Genomic DNA, 16702 nt, shown 5'->3' with positions numbered 1-16702 from the left:
AATGGTTAGCCAGAGAGATGAGTTCAGCAAAGTGAATCAGTACAAATACTGCTATCCATACACAGATCTGAAGGTAGTGGGCAGGTGACATTAACAAACCAACAGGTCACATCATAGAGGTGTTTCCAACACTGACAGTCACAAATGAAAAGGTGTGTAATGTGTAGTTTTAAAGACACAAACAGAAGAACTGCAGACAAGAGTCAGGAAATATAATAAAGGGAAAGAAATGCAAAAATTTCACATATTAATAATATGTGACACATATTAATAATAATGTTCACTGTTTACAATTGCTAATAATATGGTTTGTTTCAAGAACAAAAAAAGGCCTCTGAGGATACCCAAGGAAACCTTGGAAAGGAGCAGAACTGAGAGCATGCCATTTGGTAAATCAGAGCACAAATATACCAGAGTTAATGACAACCATATAAAGAGACTGGACCTGGATGGGAAAACTAGGGTCTGAGGACATTCAGGATGCATTTGTTTAAGATGCAATAATTCTGCTAGAATGAAAGCTCCTTATTAAATATACTATACTTTTTGTATATCACTACCTGAATACTACTCAGCACTGTGCTTGATACATAGAAGGCACTTCATAAATATGGTAGTAGACTCAATAAACAGGTATATGTATGTAGGTGTAGATATAGATAAAAATATCAGGTATATTGACAATAAGATGAAAAGCATTTGCTACTGTTTGAACCAAGATTTTAAAGGGGGCAGGAAAACATCCCTGAAACCAAGTCTGCCAATGATAGTGAGAAAGTCAGATGTTCTTGAGAGAAAGGTAGCCCGGAACACTGGTCCCTTCCGGTCTGGGCCAGAGCACTGAGCAGATCTTGGGTGGCAGCTCTGCCCCCAACCTCCAAGAACCCAGAGGAAGCAGGGATCCCAGGCACTCTAACTCGGGCAGTATCTTAGAATACACAGCCTTGGTGTATCTACTCATCAAGCATACTGAGCAGACCTGCCCAAACCTCCGATGTCCTGGAATTCCATCTGGATTCAGTGAAGAACAGCATCAGAGGCTTATCAACTTACTCTTCCCCCCACCCCTCTTCTAAAATCTCAACGCCCTTAATCAGCTTGAAGAAGTTAAAGAAGAGTCAGCACCCCTATTCCCTGAGCTTGGGGACTAATGTGGTTAATATTGGTCTGTCTTTCTAGGGAAAAGTAGTGGTTTTGTTGGAACAGGGGGGATTAGCTAGGACTTATTGCATAGCCATAACCTATTGGTAGAAATCTGTATAATTATTATCAAGATGAAGTTATAATTTCTTAAATGGTACAAAATTTACTTTGATTTCAAATTTAAGGTTTTCATTGGTATGAGCCTCTTATTAATATAAAAATGAGATGAATATTGATACTCTCATGGGCATTGTGCCTGTATAACACATTTAGGAATACAAGGCCTAGACCCAGCCCTTTTTTAACTTTTTTAACTGATTTGGGACGGTTAACCTATGAGTTAAGGGACTATAGCAAATTCATGGTTTTGAGTTTATTGTTAGGGTGTTTTCCATATTTTATTTAGAAATAGCTGAGAGGAGTGAACAGACAACAGTCCAGGTTACCTTACATGGATAGTTGGTCTTCAAAACATCAGAAGTCCATAGAATTGACGCTACAAATATTTATATATTAATGTTCATTTTGATTAGAGACCTGTCTGCTCCTGACAGCTTCCTGTTGTGGATTCTAAGAAGAAACTGAGCATCCTTGGAGATACTCCAGTTGTGCGGTGACAGCCACTAGGCAAGAATTGCCTCTCTCCATCTACAGACAAATTACTGTCCAGAAAAGGACACACTTGCAGAATAGTCGACTGATTGTATCTGCCTAGACAGAGTAATCAGCCCTTAATAATCCTGCATCACTAAGGTCTGTCAGATGATTCTGGGCCAGAAGGCTGAAGATTTGATGCTCCAACGTTCGGTAGTATAGGGGCTTTTCAGGTGTTCAGCGGTCTCTATAAATTGGCTACGTTTTAGAAGCTATGCTTAGTGCTTCCCATAACTTCAGTTAACTCAGTCATTCTGGATTTCTGATGGGGTTGAAGACATATAGTCTCATAGCCAATCCTGGCTATTTACTTTGAGAGAAAAGATCTGAGTAGATGGTTTTCAGCTGACATTCATTCTAAAGCCAAAAAGCCAGGATCAAAAGTAAGTGTTTTAGTTAGAAGAGATGACAGAGGTTCTGGTTAGTCAACAGAATGATGGACTGGGTATTAGGACTATCTTGTACCTCACTGGTACAATTAGATATAAGTATGCTCTAATTGTATTTTGAGAGAAAAGTTCTACTTTAACAGGAAGAGTGATATGTAGGAGGAGCTAAGTGGGAAGGAGTACTGAGAGGAAGAGATGGAATAAGGAGAGGAGAAGGTGATGGAGAAGAGAAGCTAGGTGACGAGAGAGAGAAAGAGAGAGGGGGCATGGAGGCAGATGTTCACATGTCTCCACCAGTCAAAGATAGTTTTTATATCTAGGTTGGGTATTGGGTTCCGCTTCTGATTGAGCATTACCAAACTTATAAATCCTTTGATTAACATTTTAAAAAAATCACATAAAAGCAAAAAGGAAAGGGGGTGCATGGGACAGAAGTGTTCTATGGAGGGAAAATGTGGAAAGGGGATGGCATCTTAAATGTAAATAAAATATAAAATAAAAAAAAGAAAAGTCACAGAAGTAGGGCTTAGAGTAGGGCATTTGAAATGTTTTGAAGGATGAACACCTAGTGGGGGGGGATTTGAGGGTGGGGAGGTGGGAGTGGGGGGGTAGGTGGGGCATATCTTCATAGAAGCATGAGGAGGGGGGTTGTGATAGGAGGTTCCTGGGTGGTGGAGGGAAGGGGGAATAAGGGGATAAAATCTGAAATGTAAATAATATCTAATAAAAATAAAGAAAAGAAAAAAGAAAAAAAAAGAGAGAGAAAGGTAAAAGCTATCTGCCCTTATCACACCCCATCCTGTGCATTTACTTTCAAAGCTCTTTTCTGTTTGTACTTTGGAGACTTGTAAGTGAGTATATAAATAGGCTACTTAAATAAGTGGTTTCCATTCAAATATTGAAAAGAACACTTCCCAGGCTCCTTCACTTAGTCAGCACGTAACAGGCACTAGGCTCACAAATAGCCTAGAGAGAGGTGGGCAGACATCTACGAAGGTGGTGTGTTATGTATGGTAAGTCCAGAGGTTTCTATGAAAATACAGAGCAGTCATACCCAGCTGACTTTCTAAAAGGCATCCCAGATGGGTGTGATGAAATCACTGATCGTGGGAAAAAGGAAGAGGAACAGGAAGAAGTCCATGCCAAGAGTGCAGGAAATTAGAAATTACTCAAATTGGGTCCCTCTCCTCTAGGCTTTTAGGACATCCTTTTCACTGTTGCCCAGAGCACAAATTGAAACTGACTCTTTATTCTCCTTGGCTTCTCCAGACTGGGATCTTTGAGATCAGAAGCTATATATCATTATATAGATTCGAGCAGAGTTCCCAGAATAGAAAAGATACATAATTGGATGAATAAGAGTTTTAGAACAAGGAGGTAACATACCATTATAGTTAAGAACATATAAAGAATACTGAGTCTGATTTGGCTACAAGGTCTCTACATTTGTAGCCTGGGTCTCAACCTTTACAAAATGAGGTAATAATGGTCTTTACCTTTGTCAGTAGAATCTTCCCAGAAATAGACTCTGGGACAGTTAGTAGTAAAAGAGACTTATTATTTTATTGAGAAAATCCAGGGAATTTGGAATAGAAATGGAGAAGAGTAGTCTCAGACAACAACACAGATCATATGAAAGCATGGCCAACAGTGTGGAAAGTTTTTCATGAGAGGAGTCCCTACATGAGGCAGAAATGGCCAGGACAGAGTATATCACACCCAAACCCTGCTTAGTCACTGGCTATGGCCACCCAATAAATGTAGCCTGCCAAGAGAGGAGTCCAGATGCTGCTGAAGATGCTCAAGCTAATATATATGTATATATGTATTGTATATATATTGCATATATATGTGCAATAAAATTAGTCACTATTCATGTTTGGCTAAAACTCAAAGTTTGAAACATAAAGTTGTACATAACTTTATGAATAGAAAGAAACTATTATTTAAGGTATCTTCTCCAGCACTTTCAGTCACTTAGATTGAGGCAGGGCATCATATGGTCTCTGCTCCAAGCAATCTACATATTCTGCTGAACTTGGTCTTTTTGTTTGAAGATTAATATTACAATTTCAAGAGATACCAAGGGAGAGTGAGGTTTCTTCTATATTGGGTGAACTTTTAATGCATAGTGTTATTTTCTGTTCGTAATCAAACACGTTTATATTTCCTCTCTCCATCAAGAGAATCAGGAAATATCACCTTGAGTGAGGTGTGCAAATCCTGTCTGAGTGCTCTAAGACAGTTAGAGTCTCTGTGAGAGCTGGGTGTAGTCATTCTTCATAAGACAGAGCATGTATGAGGAAGATGAGCTCCTGACTCACAAAGCATATCGGGAGGAGGCGTTCCCTGTGCCAAAGGAGCTCTGCAATCTGTTTGAGATGCAGCAGATGACAGTATGCTTGCTGGAGTACCCTGGCAGGTGAGATCAGAAGGTGGCAGTGTGGTAGTTAGGACCCCACCTTGTACATTGTTAGTGGAAGACTGCAGACTGGCCTCCACATGGTTAATAGTGGCAGCTTCTGCTTTACAAAGTCCTTAGCCTTAGCTCTGGATTTTGATCCTGAGTCCACCCATCAGCATCTCATGGCTTAGTTGTAAAGGCCAGCACTGCTTGAGATCCCTGAGCGGGATGCATGGTCACACCTGTTCTTCTTAATTACATATAGTGAGAAAGCAGGTCAACTTCTACTGTCAGTCAAGGTTTTGAAGTAGGTCAGGTGACTAAAAGACATTCTTTGGTGACACATGAAAAGGGCAGACCAACCTCTCTTCAGAATGCCAAAATTCTAGGATCTATATAAAGAGATTTGAAAATGTATTCTTTTTTTTTTTTTAACTGATGCAGTGTAATCTTTTAAAACTTGAGGTGAAATTTACATTGCCTAAAATTAACCATTTTCAAATGAACAGTTCAGTGGCAGTTGGCATGTTCATGTCATTGCGCAGCCACCATCTTTATCTAGTTCCAAAACACTTGCTCCATTCCAAAGTAAAGCCACTTACTCACTAAGCACTTCTCCCCCAATTCTCTCTTTTCTCCATGATGGCAAACACCAATTCACCTTCTGGTTGTCTGATTTATCTGATCCAGGTACCAGATGCCTCAGAAATGGTCACATATAATCTGTGACCCTTTCTATCTAGCTTTTGTCACTTTGTATGCCTTGGAGATTCATCCCTGCCATAGGACACATCAGAACTCCATTCCTTTTTCACCGAGGAATACTATATTACATGTTCGTACCTCAATTTGTTTATCTATTCATCCACTGATAGTCATTTGGGGTGTTTCCAATTTGCAAGTAGTGCTGCTGTGAACATGTGTGAACATGAACTCAAATAACTGTGGCCCATTCTTTTGAATCTATACCTAGGAAGAGGCCCATGAACATCAGATGACAATGTTGTATTTATGCTTTGAGGAGCTGACAGACTGACTAACCTGGCTGCACTACTCTACATTCCAGTTATCACACGAAGGCTTCCACATCACCGATACTTGTTTTCATTTGTTCAGTTTTAAAAATTATTACAGCCCCGCTGGTGGATATGAAGTTATATATCACTATAGTTTTGATTTGCATTTCCCTATGATTAATGGCATTGAATATTTTCTAATGCCTTTATGACTATTTTTTTTTTAAAAATAATGAACAGAGATATAAATTTAAGCTAAACTTCAGTTGCATGAGAGGCTTTCATATACAAATAATTCAATTAACAAGGCAGTGGGGGCAACACTGTTTATGAACCTCACTGTGTTCATACATATAATCACAACTTATTCCCACGTTTTCCTTCAGTTCATTTTCCTGGTGATGACTGAAAAACACATATACATTTCATAAACGTTATCTGAGAATCAAAGAAATATGATGCATAAGAAAAGGTAGGTTCCACAAGGGCAAGACCAATAACTACAGGGATAGGATTCGCTATATGGACCAAAAATAGAACTGCAGATAGGAAGGCAGAAGATTGGATCTAGGATAATTCTTTGAGATTCCTCTGCCTAGGGCTGGGTGAACAGTGATGAGATTAGCCAGGATATTGAACTCAGAGACAAGAACATGGTGATAAAGGAATTGACTCAGAATTATTATTAATTCAGAGTTTCATTTTTTACTTTGTAAAAAAAAATCTTTCATTTTTATGCTTCTTTTGCAACGCCCTTCCTATGTGGAAAATTGTAAGAGAAAAAAAATGAAAAGGTGATACACAAACAAAAGGTAATGAGGTTGCTGCTTACGAGCATTTCTCCAGTTTCAGTGTTCTGGCTTTTCTCCTTTTATGTTCTATCGTGGCCTTATCTCTGCTGCATATCAGTTCAGTACTGTCTGCTTTTCTGTGGTTATGAAGACAGTGCTTATCGCTGCTAATCTCAATTTGGTTGGCAAACTTATTAAGTTTGTTCTCTGGCTTACAAATCAGAGCATGCTGCCCACCGAGCAGAATTAGCCATGGAAGCAGACTGTGGTGCCCCGTGCCTCTTATTTAACATCACTTTGTGACTAGGGGACAAATCACTGACTTGTCCTTTACTCTAAATTCTCTTCCTTTGCAACCTCTGATTCTTCCATTTCAAACATTAGCAAAGAAAATTAAGCTTACTTCAATTTGGTAAACTGTGTTGCTCCTACTTATCTCTTTAAATTAATTCTAATACTATACCTCTGCATCACCACACGGCTAAAGAATAAATCGTATCTTCAAAGGTGAGAGAGTTATATCGATGTCTAAGAATATTTTGCATATTTACAGGTTTCTTAACCTCTGTTCTTTTGTCACAATGCCCTTAAACAACATAATAATCCTACCCAGATAGCAAGATAGTGAGCTGCTTCTTTCGTTTTTGTTGTTGTTATTTTTGTCTTTGTTTTTGTTAATGCAAACCTAGACATACTTTGGAAGAGGGAACCTTAACTGAGAAGATGCCTCTGTAAGATCGGCCTATATGTGGGTATAATTAACGAGGGCCCAAGCACACTGGAGGTGGTGGCACTCCTAGGCAGGTGGTAGTGGGGTATATAAGGTAAACTGAGCACGTTATGGGGAGCAAGACAGTAAGCAGCTTCCCTTTGGCTTTAACTTCAGCTCCCACCTCCAGGTTCTTTCCTTGAGTTCCAGCCTTGGATTCTCTCTACAGATTGTGACTCAAGGTATGTAAATCAAATAAACCCTATCTTCCCCAAGTTGGGTTTGGTCATGGTATTTTATCACATCGACAGAAACCCTAAGATAGGCATTATTGTGATTGTCGTTCATGCTCATCTGATGAGACACAGAAACTCTTCCTAGGATACAAGCTTGAAGTTCATGACTTGTTAATATAGTCATGAACCAGACACTGACAGAATGTTAATTACAATGACCCAATTAAGACCCTCAAAATAGCTGCTTTTCCAGGTGATCTTTAAAAACCGAATGCCTTGAGACCTGAAAGAATATTATCATCAGACACATGGAGGTAAGGGGAGGTCAAATTTAAGAAGAAATAAAAATTCCTTCTATAACAGCTGCAAAGCAAGAAAATACAAAGAAGCTACAGGGTAGGCAAGAGACCAGAGTTGCACAGAGTCCTAGTCTGCTCTTCAGTAACCAACACCTGCCTCCACAGCATAGACTCCTTATGTAAAGCACTTGCTAACTAATGACTCTCAAAATCATTACATTTTAAAAATGTCTTCTCTGGCCTGCCAACCTTCCTTGATTTTAATTAAAATCAGTAAAACGAAACAAAACAAAACAAGAACAACTTTAATACTTTTTGTTTAGGCTTTGATTGATTCATACTGATACCTTTGCTCAATAAATAATTTATTAATTATGCACTAACTAAAGCCCAGGGCCTAGTACAGGACTGGGGACCTGGGACTTTAGAAAATACAATGACAAATAAGAGCTAGTTTCTGTCCTCGTGGAGTTGAGTGCCTTTCTCCATCTCTGTCAACTCTGTCTACGGGGCCCAAAAGGGTTCATGTGGTATTTTCAACAGAACCACTGTAGTAGTTTTCTTTAACAGATGGTAAGGCTAAGAGCAAGGATAAGATATTGTAGGTAGAGAAGCGGTAATTTTAAAAGGACAAAAGCAGATACAAAGAATGTTTTGCAAACTGCAAATCATGTAACATTGGAAGTATAGGATTTGAATAGGAGAAAGTGGCATGCCAGAAGGTTAGTTTAAGGGTTGAAGACGGATGAAGAAAGGCAAATCAATAAACTTTGGCATCATATTGTGGATAGTGTGTGGTTCAGGGAAAGAAAGAGGTCAGATCTGTGTTTTAGGGATAGCATCCACTGTTTGTGATCAAAGAGAAGGGAAGGGACTTGAAAGAAGTACAGACTAAAGAGGATTTTGTGGTAGATCAGCAGTGGGACTTTAAAAAGGAAATTCAAAGATCACTTACTATTCAGCGTATCTGTTATTCTGTGAACAACTAAAAGCAGCAGTCTAAATGAGTCCTAATTTTGCCTCCTTACTTCTCTTTGGAGAGATGAGATGCTTCATTTGGGGTGATGTGGTAAATACATCGATAAAGAGTCCCACTCTTTACAAAAGGGGCTTCTAAAACTAAAAATAACATATAAATAATAATGTAAGGTTAACATGCTTTTATATAGGATATAAAATAACATACTTTTGAAACCAGGGTAGCAAGTGTTTTATTTTCAATAATATCTACCAGTTGGTTCAGGTTTCTCTGTGGAATATTCAAAATTGATTATGACTATGAATCACAAAAACAGGATTCAAGCTCTTACCCTTTCATTTACCACACGTCAATGCTTGGGCAAATCACCCAACTTCTCTAGGTTATCATTTTAAGAAGCTATGTGTTAGGATTTCAACAATAAACAGAAGGCACATTCCCAAAGTGTCTTTGAATAAGATTTAGTGAAGAACAATCGTGAAGGGTTGGATACGGGCACTGGGGCTGGGAACAGGGGAGACAACACTAGCCCTACACCTTGAACAATGTGAAAGAGAAAAAGCTGTAGCTATAGATTGGACAGGGGTGTGGCTCCACACAACTCATTAACCAAACTAGAAGCCAACAGGAAGGAGCTCATCCCACCTCTTTCAACAAATATTTTTTCTTATATTACATATATTTTCAACAGTGGATAGGCTGAATCTTTCTGGAAGCAAGAGAACACAAGAGCTCAACAGCAGTCCATGAAGGTCTATGATTAAAAAAAAAATTGAGAAAAGGTCTTGTGGGCAGATGGAATATATTATGCCCCAAACAGAATGACTGTCCACCTTTCTCTCACTTAGATTTGTTAAGAGGCTCAAGCAAAGTAACATGTAAAAATACACTGCAATTTTTTTAAATGTGCAAATATAACCATTGTGAGATCTATAAGAAGCAATAACAAGTAACGACACAAGACTCTTAAGGTTGACAGATGTCAACCTTTCAGAATAAGTGCTTTTTTTTAAAAAAATTATTTTTCTTTCTGGTCAAAAATTAAAATCTAGGGACAATACTGAAACAGAAAAGGAAAATGTCTAAGTTGAAATAGTTTGAGTCTAAGTGAAAAAGTAGTTCCCCTAATGTAGTAGAAGTAACAGGCTAGGCAGGAACCAGAAGTCTCTTTCTTTTGTGATCTAGAACAAGCTTTTCCTATAAACATCAATTTTACTTGCAAAAAAAAAAAAAAAAAAAAAAAAAAAAAAAACTTTTAACAATCATTGGGAGAGAAACATCATGTTCTCAGCATATAAGCTAAGTATCTATTTAATTATTGATAGACAATATTTTTTGGGGAATTTTTACTCAGCACACAAGCCCTATAGTGAAATTCAGAGCCATGCATTACCTTCTTGCTCACCCCCTTTAGTCACAGTGATCGCCTTGCTGTTCCAGAGACCAGTGTGGTCTAAAGCACTAGCTTTGGATACTCCCTCTGCTTATGTTTCAGAGATCCAGCCACACAGCTAAGTCTCTCACCCTCATCAAATTCTGTTTAAATGTCACTATCTCAATGAGGTCTACTCCATTCAGGATTAAAATTTCCGGTTAAGAGTTCCTAACTCTCTTGATCTAGTCCAGCTTTTCCCTCCACTGCATTTGTAATTTTCTAACATGCTATGCACTGTACATCATCATTATAGTTATTTTTAAGGTTTAGCCCCTTTCCCCCTAGCTCACAGGGATAGCTGAGTTTTGGGTGAGCTCCTTCAGCCAGGCCTGACCTACACTAGGCACTCAGTAAGTACTCAGTTGGTTCAATCAATCCATCATTTAGTCAGTTATATAAAACGGCCTCAGGAGGACTTTAGCAAGTTTGTGTCAATGTAAATTTCAAAGACCCCCAAAGGAAAGTTATTTTGATGTTATATTCTAAATCTCATAGCCTTATCCAAACCTTAATTTGTTCCTAAATTTTACTTATAGGTGAAACCTCATGTGACGGTTAATCCATATTTTAACTGCATGTAAAAACACCACTATTCCATTAAAGGAAATGTGGGATTAAGCATAAATTAGCACTATAGATCATAAGAGTTTGCAACAGGAACTGGAAAGGTGGCTCAGAAATTAAGAGCATTTGCTGCTTTTCCAGAGGACTAGGGTCGAAGTCCTTGCACTTACCTGGCAGCCTACAACTCTCTGGAACTCCAGTTTCAGAGGAGCTGACACCATCTCCTAGCCTCTGACGGTACAGGCATTCAAGTACTGCACAGACATAAACATGTGGGCACGACACACACACACACACACACACACACACACACACACACACACACACACACATTTATATAATAATAAACTCAATTAAAAATTATTAAGAGCTTGCAATGAAAATAATTTGGGTATCTGTGAACTGTATCGTTATGCTAGTAAAATGTAAGGATTCTTCCAGCAACTAGCTACTATGTGGCAGCTACAATGTCAACACTAGCCACTTTGACAGTGGCTCAGAATCTGTGCCAATGAACTCAAACTGGTCATAACATACATAAATGCCTTTGTGGACCATTTCTGCCAAAGCAGCAGAAGTTTATAGTTCTACATTTTTATTAAACAAAATATTATGTTCTGATGCATAAACATGTTGAGTAAAAAATGGATTTTAAACTGTAGGCAGTTTAGGTGTTTCTGCAAAAACCATTGTGAGGCTGCTTTGAGTGAACAAAGGTGGCTTGTAGACCAAACTGTGTTCACAAACTCTTGGCTTGGATTAGGAAAAAAAAAACTACCAAAGGATTAACATTATTATTTTGTTGCAGAGAGAAATAGAAAGTCAAATTAAGAGCTTACAAGACAACTCCATATAAAACTATCAAAAGGCTTCTTTCTAGAAAGTCTAACCTTCTCCTTGTCATTACATGGCTAGAAAGATTATAAAGTCACTGCATGGCCATCTTTTTCTGTCAATGAAAGACATTATTAATAGTGGACTTTATTACAGACTGAACTCAGATTGGGCAATGGCCTTAACTGTGTTTCAGTTGTAATTAGTGTCCCATATAAAATGTATGTGTGGTGTGAGTGAGTGTGTGTGCGTGTGTGTGTGTGTGTGTGTGTGTGTGTGTGTGTGTGTGTGTCTGTGTGTGTACGCCTATGTGAGAGTGTGGCTATGCACTTTTTGGCACATGATAAATGTTTTAGAGTTTCTCACTAGCAAAAACTGCAACATTTAAATTAAAATTGAACTGTTTCAAAACTAGAATCAATATGTGGTCTATTTTGTATATTACATACTAAACTATTTCAAAAGAGGCAATTTAGATTTTTTTTTTTAGTAAATACTTGTATCATGTGTAATAGGAAACTGTGTCCCTCAGACATCACATATAGAATGAATATAGCCTCCAGACACTTAGATTGTGACTGGATTTTGAAATAATGGCCTTCAAAGAGATCAAAAGATGAAATGAGTTATATTATGTGGACCCTAATCAGAGAAGACGTATTTCTTTAAAACTGTGGAGATTAGATACAGGAAGAAGTAAGACTTACAGAGAGACAAAGAAGATGATCAACCATAGTCCTAGGAAAGAAGTCCCCTAAAAACTCTGCTAACATCACGACCTTGAACTTCTGGCAGTGAGAATCATGTGGAGATGAATTGCTGACTTAAGCCACCCATTGTATGGTATTTGTTATGGCACCAAGGGACCTTAGTCCATTCAGGGGATGATGAACACAATCCAAAAACTTCAGTTCCTAATCCTAAATTACACATATCAATGATAGTGGCTGTCGCAGTTATAAAATACAATAGGTATGATTCTACAGTGAGTCAAATGTCCCGATCCTGAGGCTTGCTTTTTAATAAACCAATGTTCACATTTTAAAACCTATACTTTTTCTAAATCACACTACTATTCAATATTTCCCCCTTACGTAGTTGTTATTATGATTAAACCATTTTGAAGAATAGAGGAGAAATTTCCAAAATTGTCAGTAATTTCTGAGTACTTAGTGACTTTATTTATTGCTTCTATCTAAGATGTAACTTCTCAAATCTTATATTTCTTATTTGTTCACACCTTATTTCCACTGTATAGTTCCTAGCCACTGAGCTACCTCTCCACCCCTACCTTACCCCCCATTCTACAATTTACCTTGTATTATATTCTTTCTAGCAAAACTTCTGCTCTAGGCTGAGAAATTAGGATAATAAATATATTGTAGTTTTTCCCAAGAGTTAACATTCAAAGTTTATGACAATTATTTTTAGATAAATGAGATTTACTTCAAACATTTTACTGATAAATCTTGGCTGGTCTCTACCTCAAAAACTTTTCAAAACATCACTTTGGAGAGCTGACACTAAGATCAACCTGCTGTTAAGAAACCCAAGTTTATAATGTATCTACATATATTTATTTCTGATCTCCCAAGGAAGAAGAAAATACAAATATATAAAACAGTAACTGGCATGTATTAACAGTTACTATGTTCTGGGGCAAAGGCACTTTAACATATCTCATTTAGCTGTAAACAAAGCAAAGAATTTCTTGAAAACAGGGAATAGGGTCCACAGTCCCTGATTTTTGGACTCTGGACACATATGCTATGCAAGGTCTGATAGATTTAAAAACTTTACTGTGGTTTTAAGAAGTCTCCTCATAAAGAATGATATGTAAGCTCCAAGTCAAATATAATCACAAGGCAAACGACCATTCTTCTCCACGCAGCATCATTCTTGATGTTGACCTGAAACATCAATGCTCCTCTCTCTACAGCTCCAGACAAACTCAGAAGGAAAAGCCTCAAAGGTGAGGAACCTCTGGGAGTTAGTCACTAACTTGTACAGAAGTCTCTCCTAAAGACATCATCCACTTTATCTGGAGGTTAATTTATTTTTAATTGTGTTTTTGAGATACAATCAAATTCACAGATCTTAATTCTAAATCTGATAAGCTTTAACAAAGACACATCACTGTACTCATCATTCTAATCAAGATGGCACAGTTTTCAATCACCTCAGTGATTTTCTTTGTACCCCTTTCCAATTTAATTCTCCTCAACTAGACATGTACATATGTGTGTATATGTGCACATTTATTTATTCATTTATTTGAGACAGGGTCTGGCTATACAGCCAAGGCTGGTCTTGAACTCTCAGCCTCTGCAGTGGATCACTATTTTTAAATAGCCAGTAGCAGTGAGAACAAATAATGACTATGATAGGAACAGTTAGTTTCGATATAGCGGTTGCTGCACATGTATATGTTCTATTTAATTCTCATATCAACTTTGTAAGATTTGTGTTTTACCCATCCTTGTATCCCAGTCTATGAATAGACTATGGTGGCGGGGGGTGGGGGGGACCAAAATATTAATTATGCAAAGTCATATAACCACTGAGCGATGGATGATATCAGACCTGAACCAAGAATATGAGTAAGAATCCCTTATTCAAATGTATAGCCTATATATAAACATCAGGGAGCAGTCCTAGTGCTTGTAATCTAGAGATTACAAACCAACACTGGATTGTGGGTCAGACTGGGTGAGGACACTGGTCTCAAAACCAAACAATCCAACAAACAAACTATACAGAGAGCTGGAGTTGAATGTAGCTAAGTGGTTGGTAGAGTGCTTGTCTAACACTGAATGATGTGGTAGCTTTAAACCCCAGTACTGCAAACACACACTCCTAAGGAATCTCTGTTAGCCCCAAACACACACTAAATAGAGGAATTAAAGGCCAACTGATCTAACTCACAACCCCACCTTAACTAAAATCCACACCAGAGTACCTTATCTTAACAAGCAAGCAGAGGTTTCCAGCTAATACAAAAGGTAACTAAAGAGGATTATAACTTAGGAGTTCTTTAAATGAAAGCCTGCATGTAAATCCCTGGTATGTTTCTTGAGTAGTTAGGAAATGGGGGGAAATCCTCTAGAGAGGTAGGTGGGTCACAACCTTCTCAGCCCCAAGGGATTTAGGTAAGTGCTTTGAAAAACTGTGTAGGAGGAGTTCATCCACAGTGCCACAGGCCACCCTGGCAGAGTCCTCAGGTAAGGTGCTGCGACCTTTGTATTGTCATTTTGCTAAGGAAGCAGGGAGGGAAACATCTGGATTGAACCTTTTGATTCCTCGTTACATTAATTTTATTCAGTGTTTTAAATTCAACCCACTCACATTTACAAAACACTTCACACAGACTACTTCCTCATGAATGGAGCTCCATTCACATCTCACCTAAAACATCAAACTTATTCTGAACTGACTGAGGTTAAAGCTTGTTCAGTGTCAATTTGCAAGTATTATAAAATATGAAAAACCAGGCAGACGAATTCAGGAGGGTAATGCGAGGGCAATGCTAAATAAAAAAAAAAAAAAAAAAAAAAAAAAAAAAAAAAAAAAAAAAAAAAAAAAAAAAAAAGGCAGCTAGGATAAGGAACTCCAGGGCTTCCAGGAACCCATCCTGCTCCTGACAAACCATTGTAGAGGCGGGCATTTAATCCCTCAGAGGGAAGATTTTATGAGAATTATTGCCCATGAGCAGTATCTGCTAACAGCTTGGGAATCAATATGATTCATCATCCCCTCCCCCCCTCAACCTGGAGCTGTTTTCTAGAAGTCCCCCCCCCTTACCCCCGCTTCCCCCGTGGCCTTCCCAAGTCTCTTAATATATGTTGGGGGAGGGGAAGCTGTGTCGCTTTAACAGGTTCACGGCTTCAGAGCCGGTGTTTACTAAATCTTAAATGTCTGACAACCTCCAGTCCAAAAAAAGACAATTACAACACACGGATACCCTACCCAACACCTGAGCCTCTTCCCTCCTTAAAGGGAGCACTGCTTGGGACAACAGAGGTGCCTGCGGACTCCGTCTTATCTAGAAACACAAATCCCGTCTCTGCAATCGGGAAGGGCACTCAGAGGGTGCACGCCTCCCTGCGCGACAATTAACAAGAGTCACAAAGGCTGAGAGCCCCCTGAGAACCCGCGCTCGCGCGCCCTGCACCTCGGGGCCGGACTTTTCGGCGCCATCAGTTCGGCAAAGCCACCCAGAGGCGGGGGAGTGGCGCGAGTCGCCGGGTTGCCTGACTGGGGACCAGGGGAGGAGAGGCACCCACTCAAATTTCAGTGGTTCTCCCAGGTAGAAGTCGCGGGGGACACTGAGGGCATGGCCTGGAGCCCCTCGGAGGGGACTTGGAAGATCGTTCCCTGACCGGTCAGGGACGCATGGTCCACAGGCCGGTGGCGACCACGTGGCCGGCGGGCGCCAGCGCTGGTGACGGCGGGTGGGCGGGGCGTTGGGGGCGCGCTGCGGGCGCTCAGGCGCTGCTACCTGGTTCTGGAGCCGCATCTTCGGGGAGGCGGGGTCCGGGGGCGGCGGTGGAGGCCCGGGCGGGCACGGCGGGCTCGAGGACGCGGGAGGAGTCGCTTCACACTGGGTCCCGCGCTGCACACTCGTCGCCGCTACGCCATCCCCGCCGCCACCTCTAGGGGGCGCTGGACGTGGAGGCGGAGGACCCATCCTGAGACCCAGGTTCCCTTCAAGGGGTTGGGCTTGGAGGGTACTTGTGCTTAGAAAGCTAAAAGAACAATTTTTCAAAACTGCAGCTTACGCTGTTCGTGAGAGTTTTAAACGCGATACTTTTTTCACGGCTCAAGTACATCAACACAACTTTGGCAAGACTGACAGACCTTCTCTCTGACAGAGAATGTAAGACAGGGAGTAGATGCATCAAGTTATGTTAGGCTGTTAGCTGTGTTCAGATACTGTCTGTCCAAGTAAAGTGAAGAATGTGAATGACCGGCATCAGTTTCATGCTCCCACATTTTACACATTGTAAAAGGAGTAAGGAGTAACACTAAAACAAATTTGGTCTTATAACACTTATTGAAATTTGATTAGCTGTATTTTCCTTCATATTTCATCTAGTTCAAGATTTAAATGATTACACGTAAAGCTGAGTGACCACTGCTAATTGTAAGAGCTGTTTTCTAATGCAAGAGTGTTGTTCATTAAGCAAGTAGGGATATGCCAACTCAGAAATCTGCTAGTGCATATCCTTTTGACTTGCAATTTCCATTTT

General features: G+C 39.6%; 1 protein-coding gene across 4 annotated transcripts in view; it reads right to left on the bottom strand.

The window, feature by feature from the left end:
* The window catches only part of Elavl4 (ELAV like RNA binding protein 4), a 156891-nt gene that overhangs the window by 123214 nt on the left and 16975 nt on the right, over positions 1–16702 (bottom strand). For 2 of the 4 annotated variants that reach the window (XM_076934451.1, XM_076934452.1), the window contains exon 2: positions 15952–16198. The exons of the other annotated variants lie outside the window; for them this stretch is intronic. In XM_076934451.1, coding sequence (XP_076790566.1) covers positions 15952–16140 — 189 coding nt within the window. In that variant the 5' untranslated portion in view covers positions 16141–16198. The remainder of the gene's footprint in view (positions 1–15951; positions 16199–16702) is intronic. 4 annotated transcript variants of the gene reach the window in all.

This window comes from Arvicanthis niloticus, chromosome 5 (genome assembly GCF_011762505.2).
Source record: "Arvicanthis niloticus isolate mArvNil1 chromosome 5, mArvNil1.pat.X, whole genome shotgun sequence".
In the NCBI taxonomy this organism is placed as follows: domain Eukaryota; kingdom Metazoa; phylum Chordata; class Mammalia; order Rodentia; family Muridae; genus Arvicanthis; species Arvicanthis niloticus.
The sequence above is the reverse complement of the archived record's forward strand: the minus strand, read 5'-3'. Positions and strand labels throughout refer to the sequence as shown.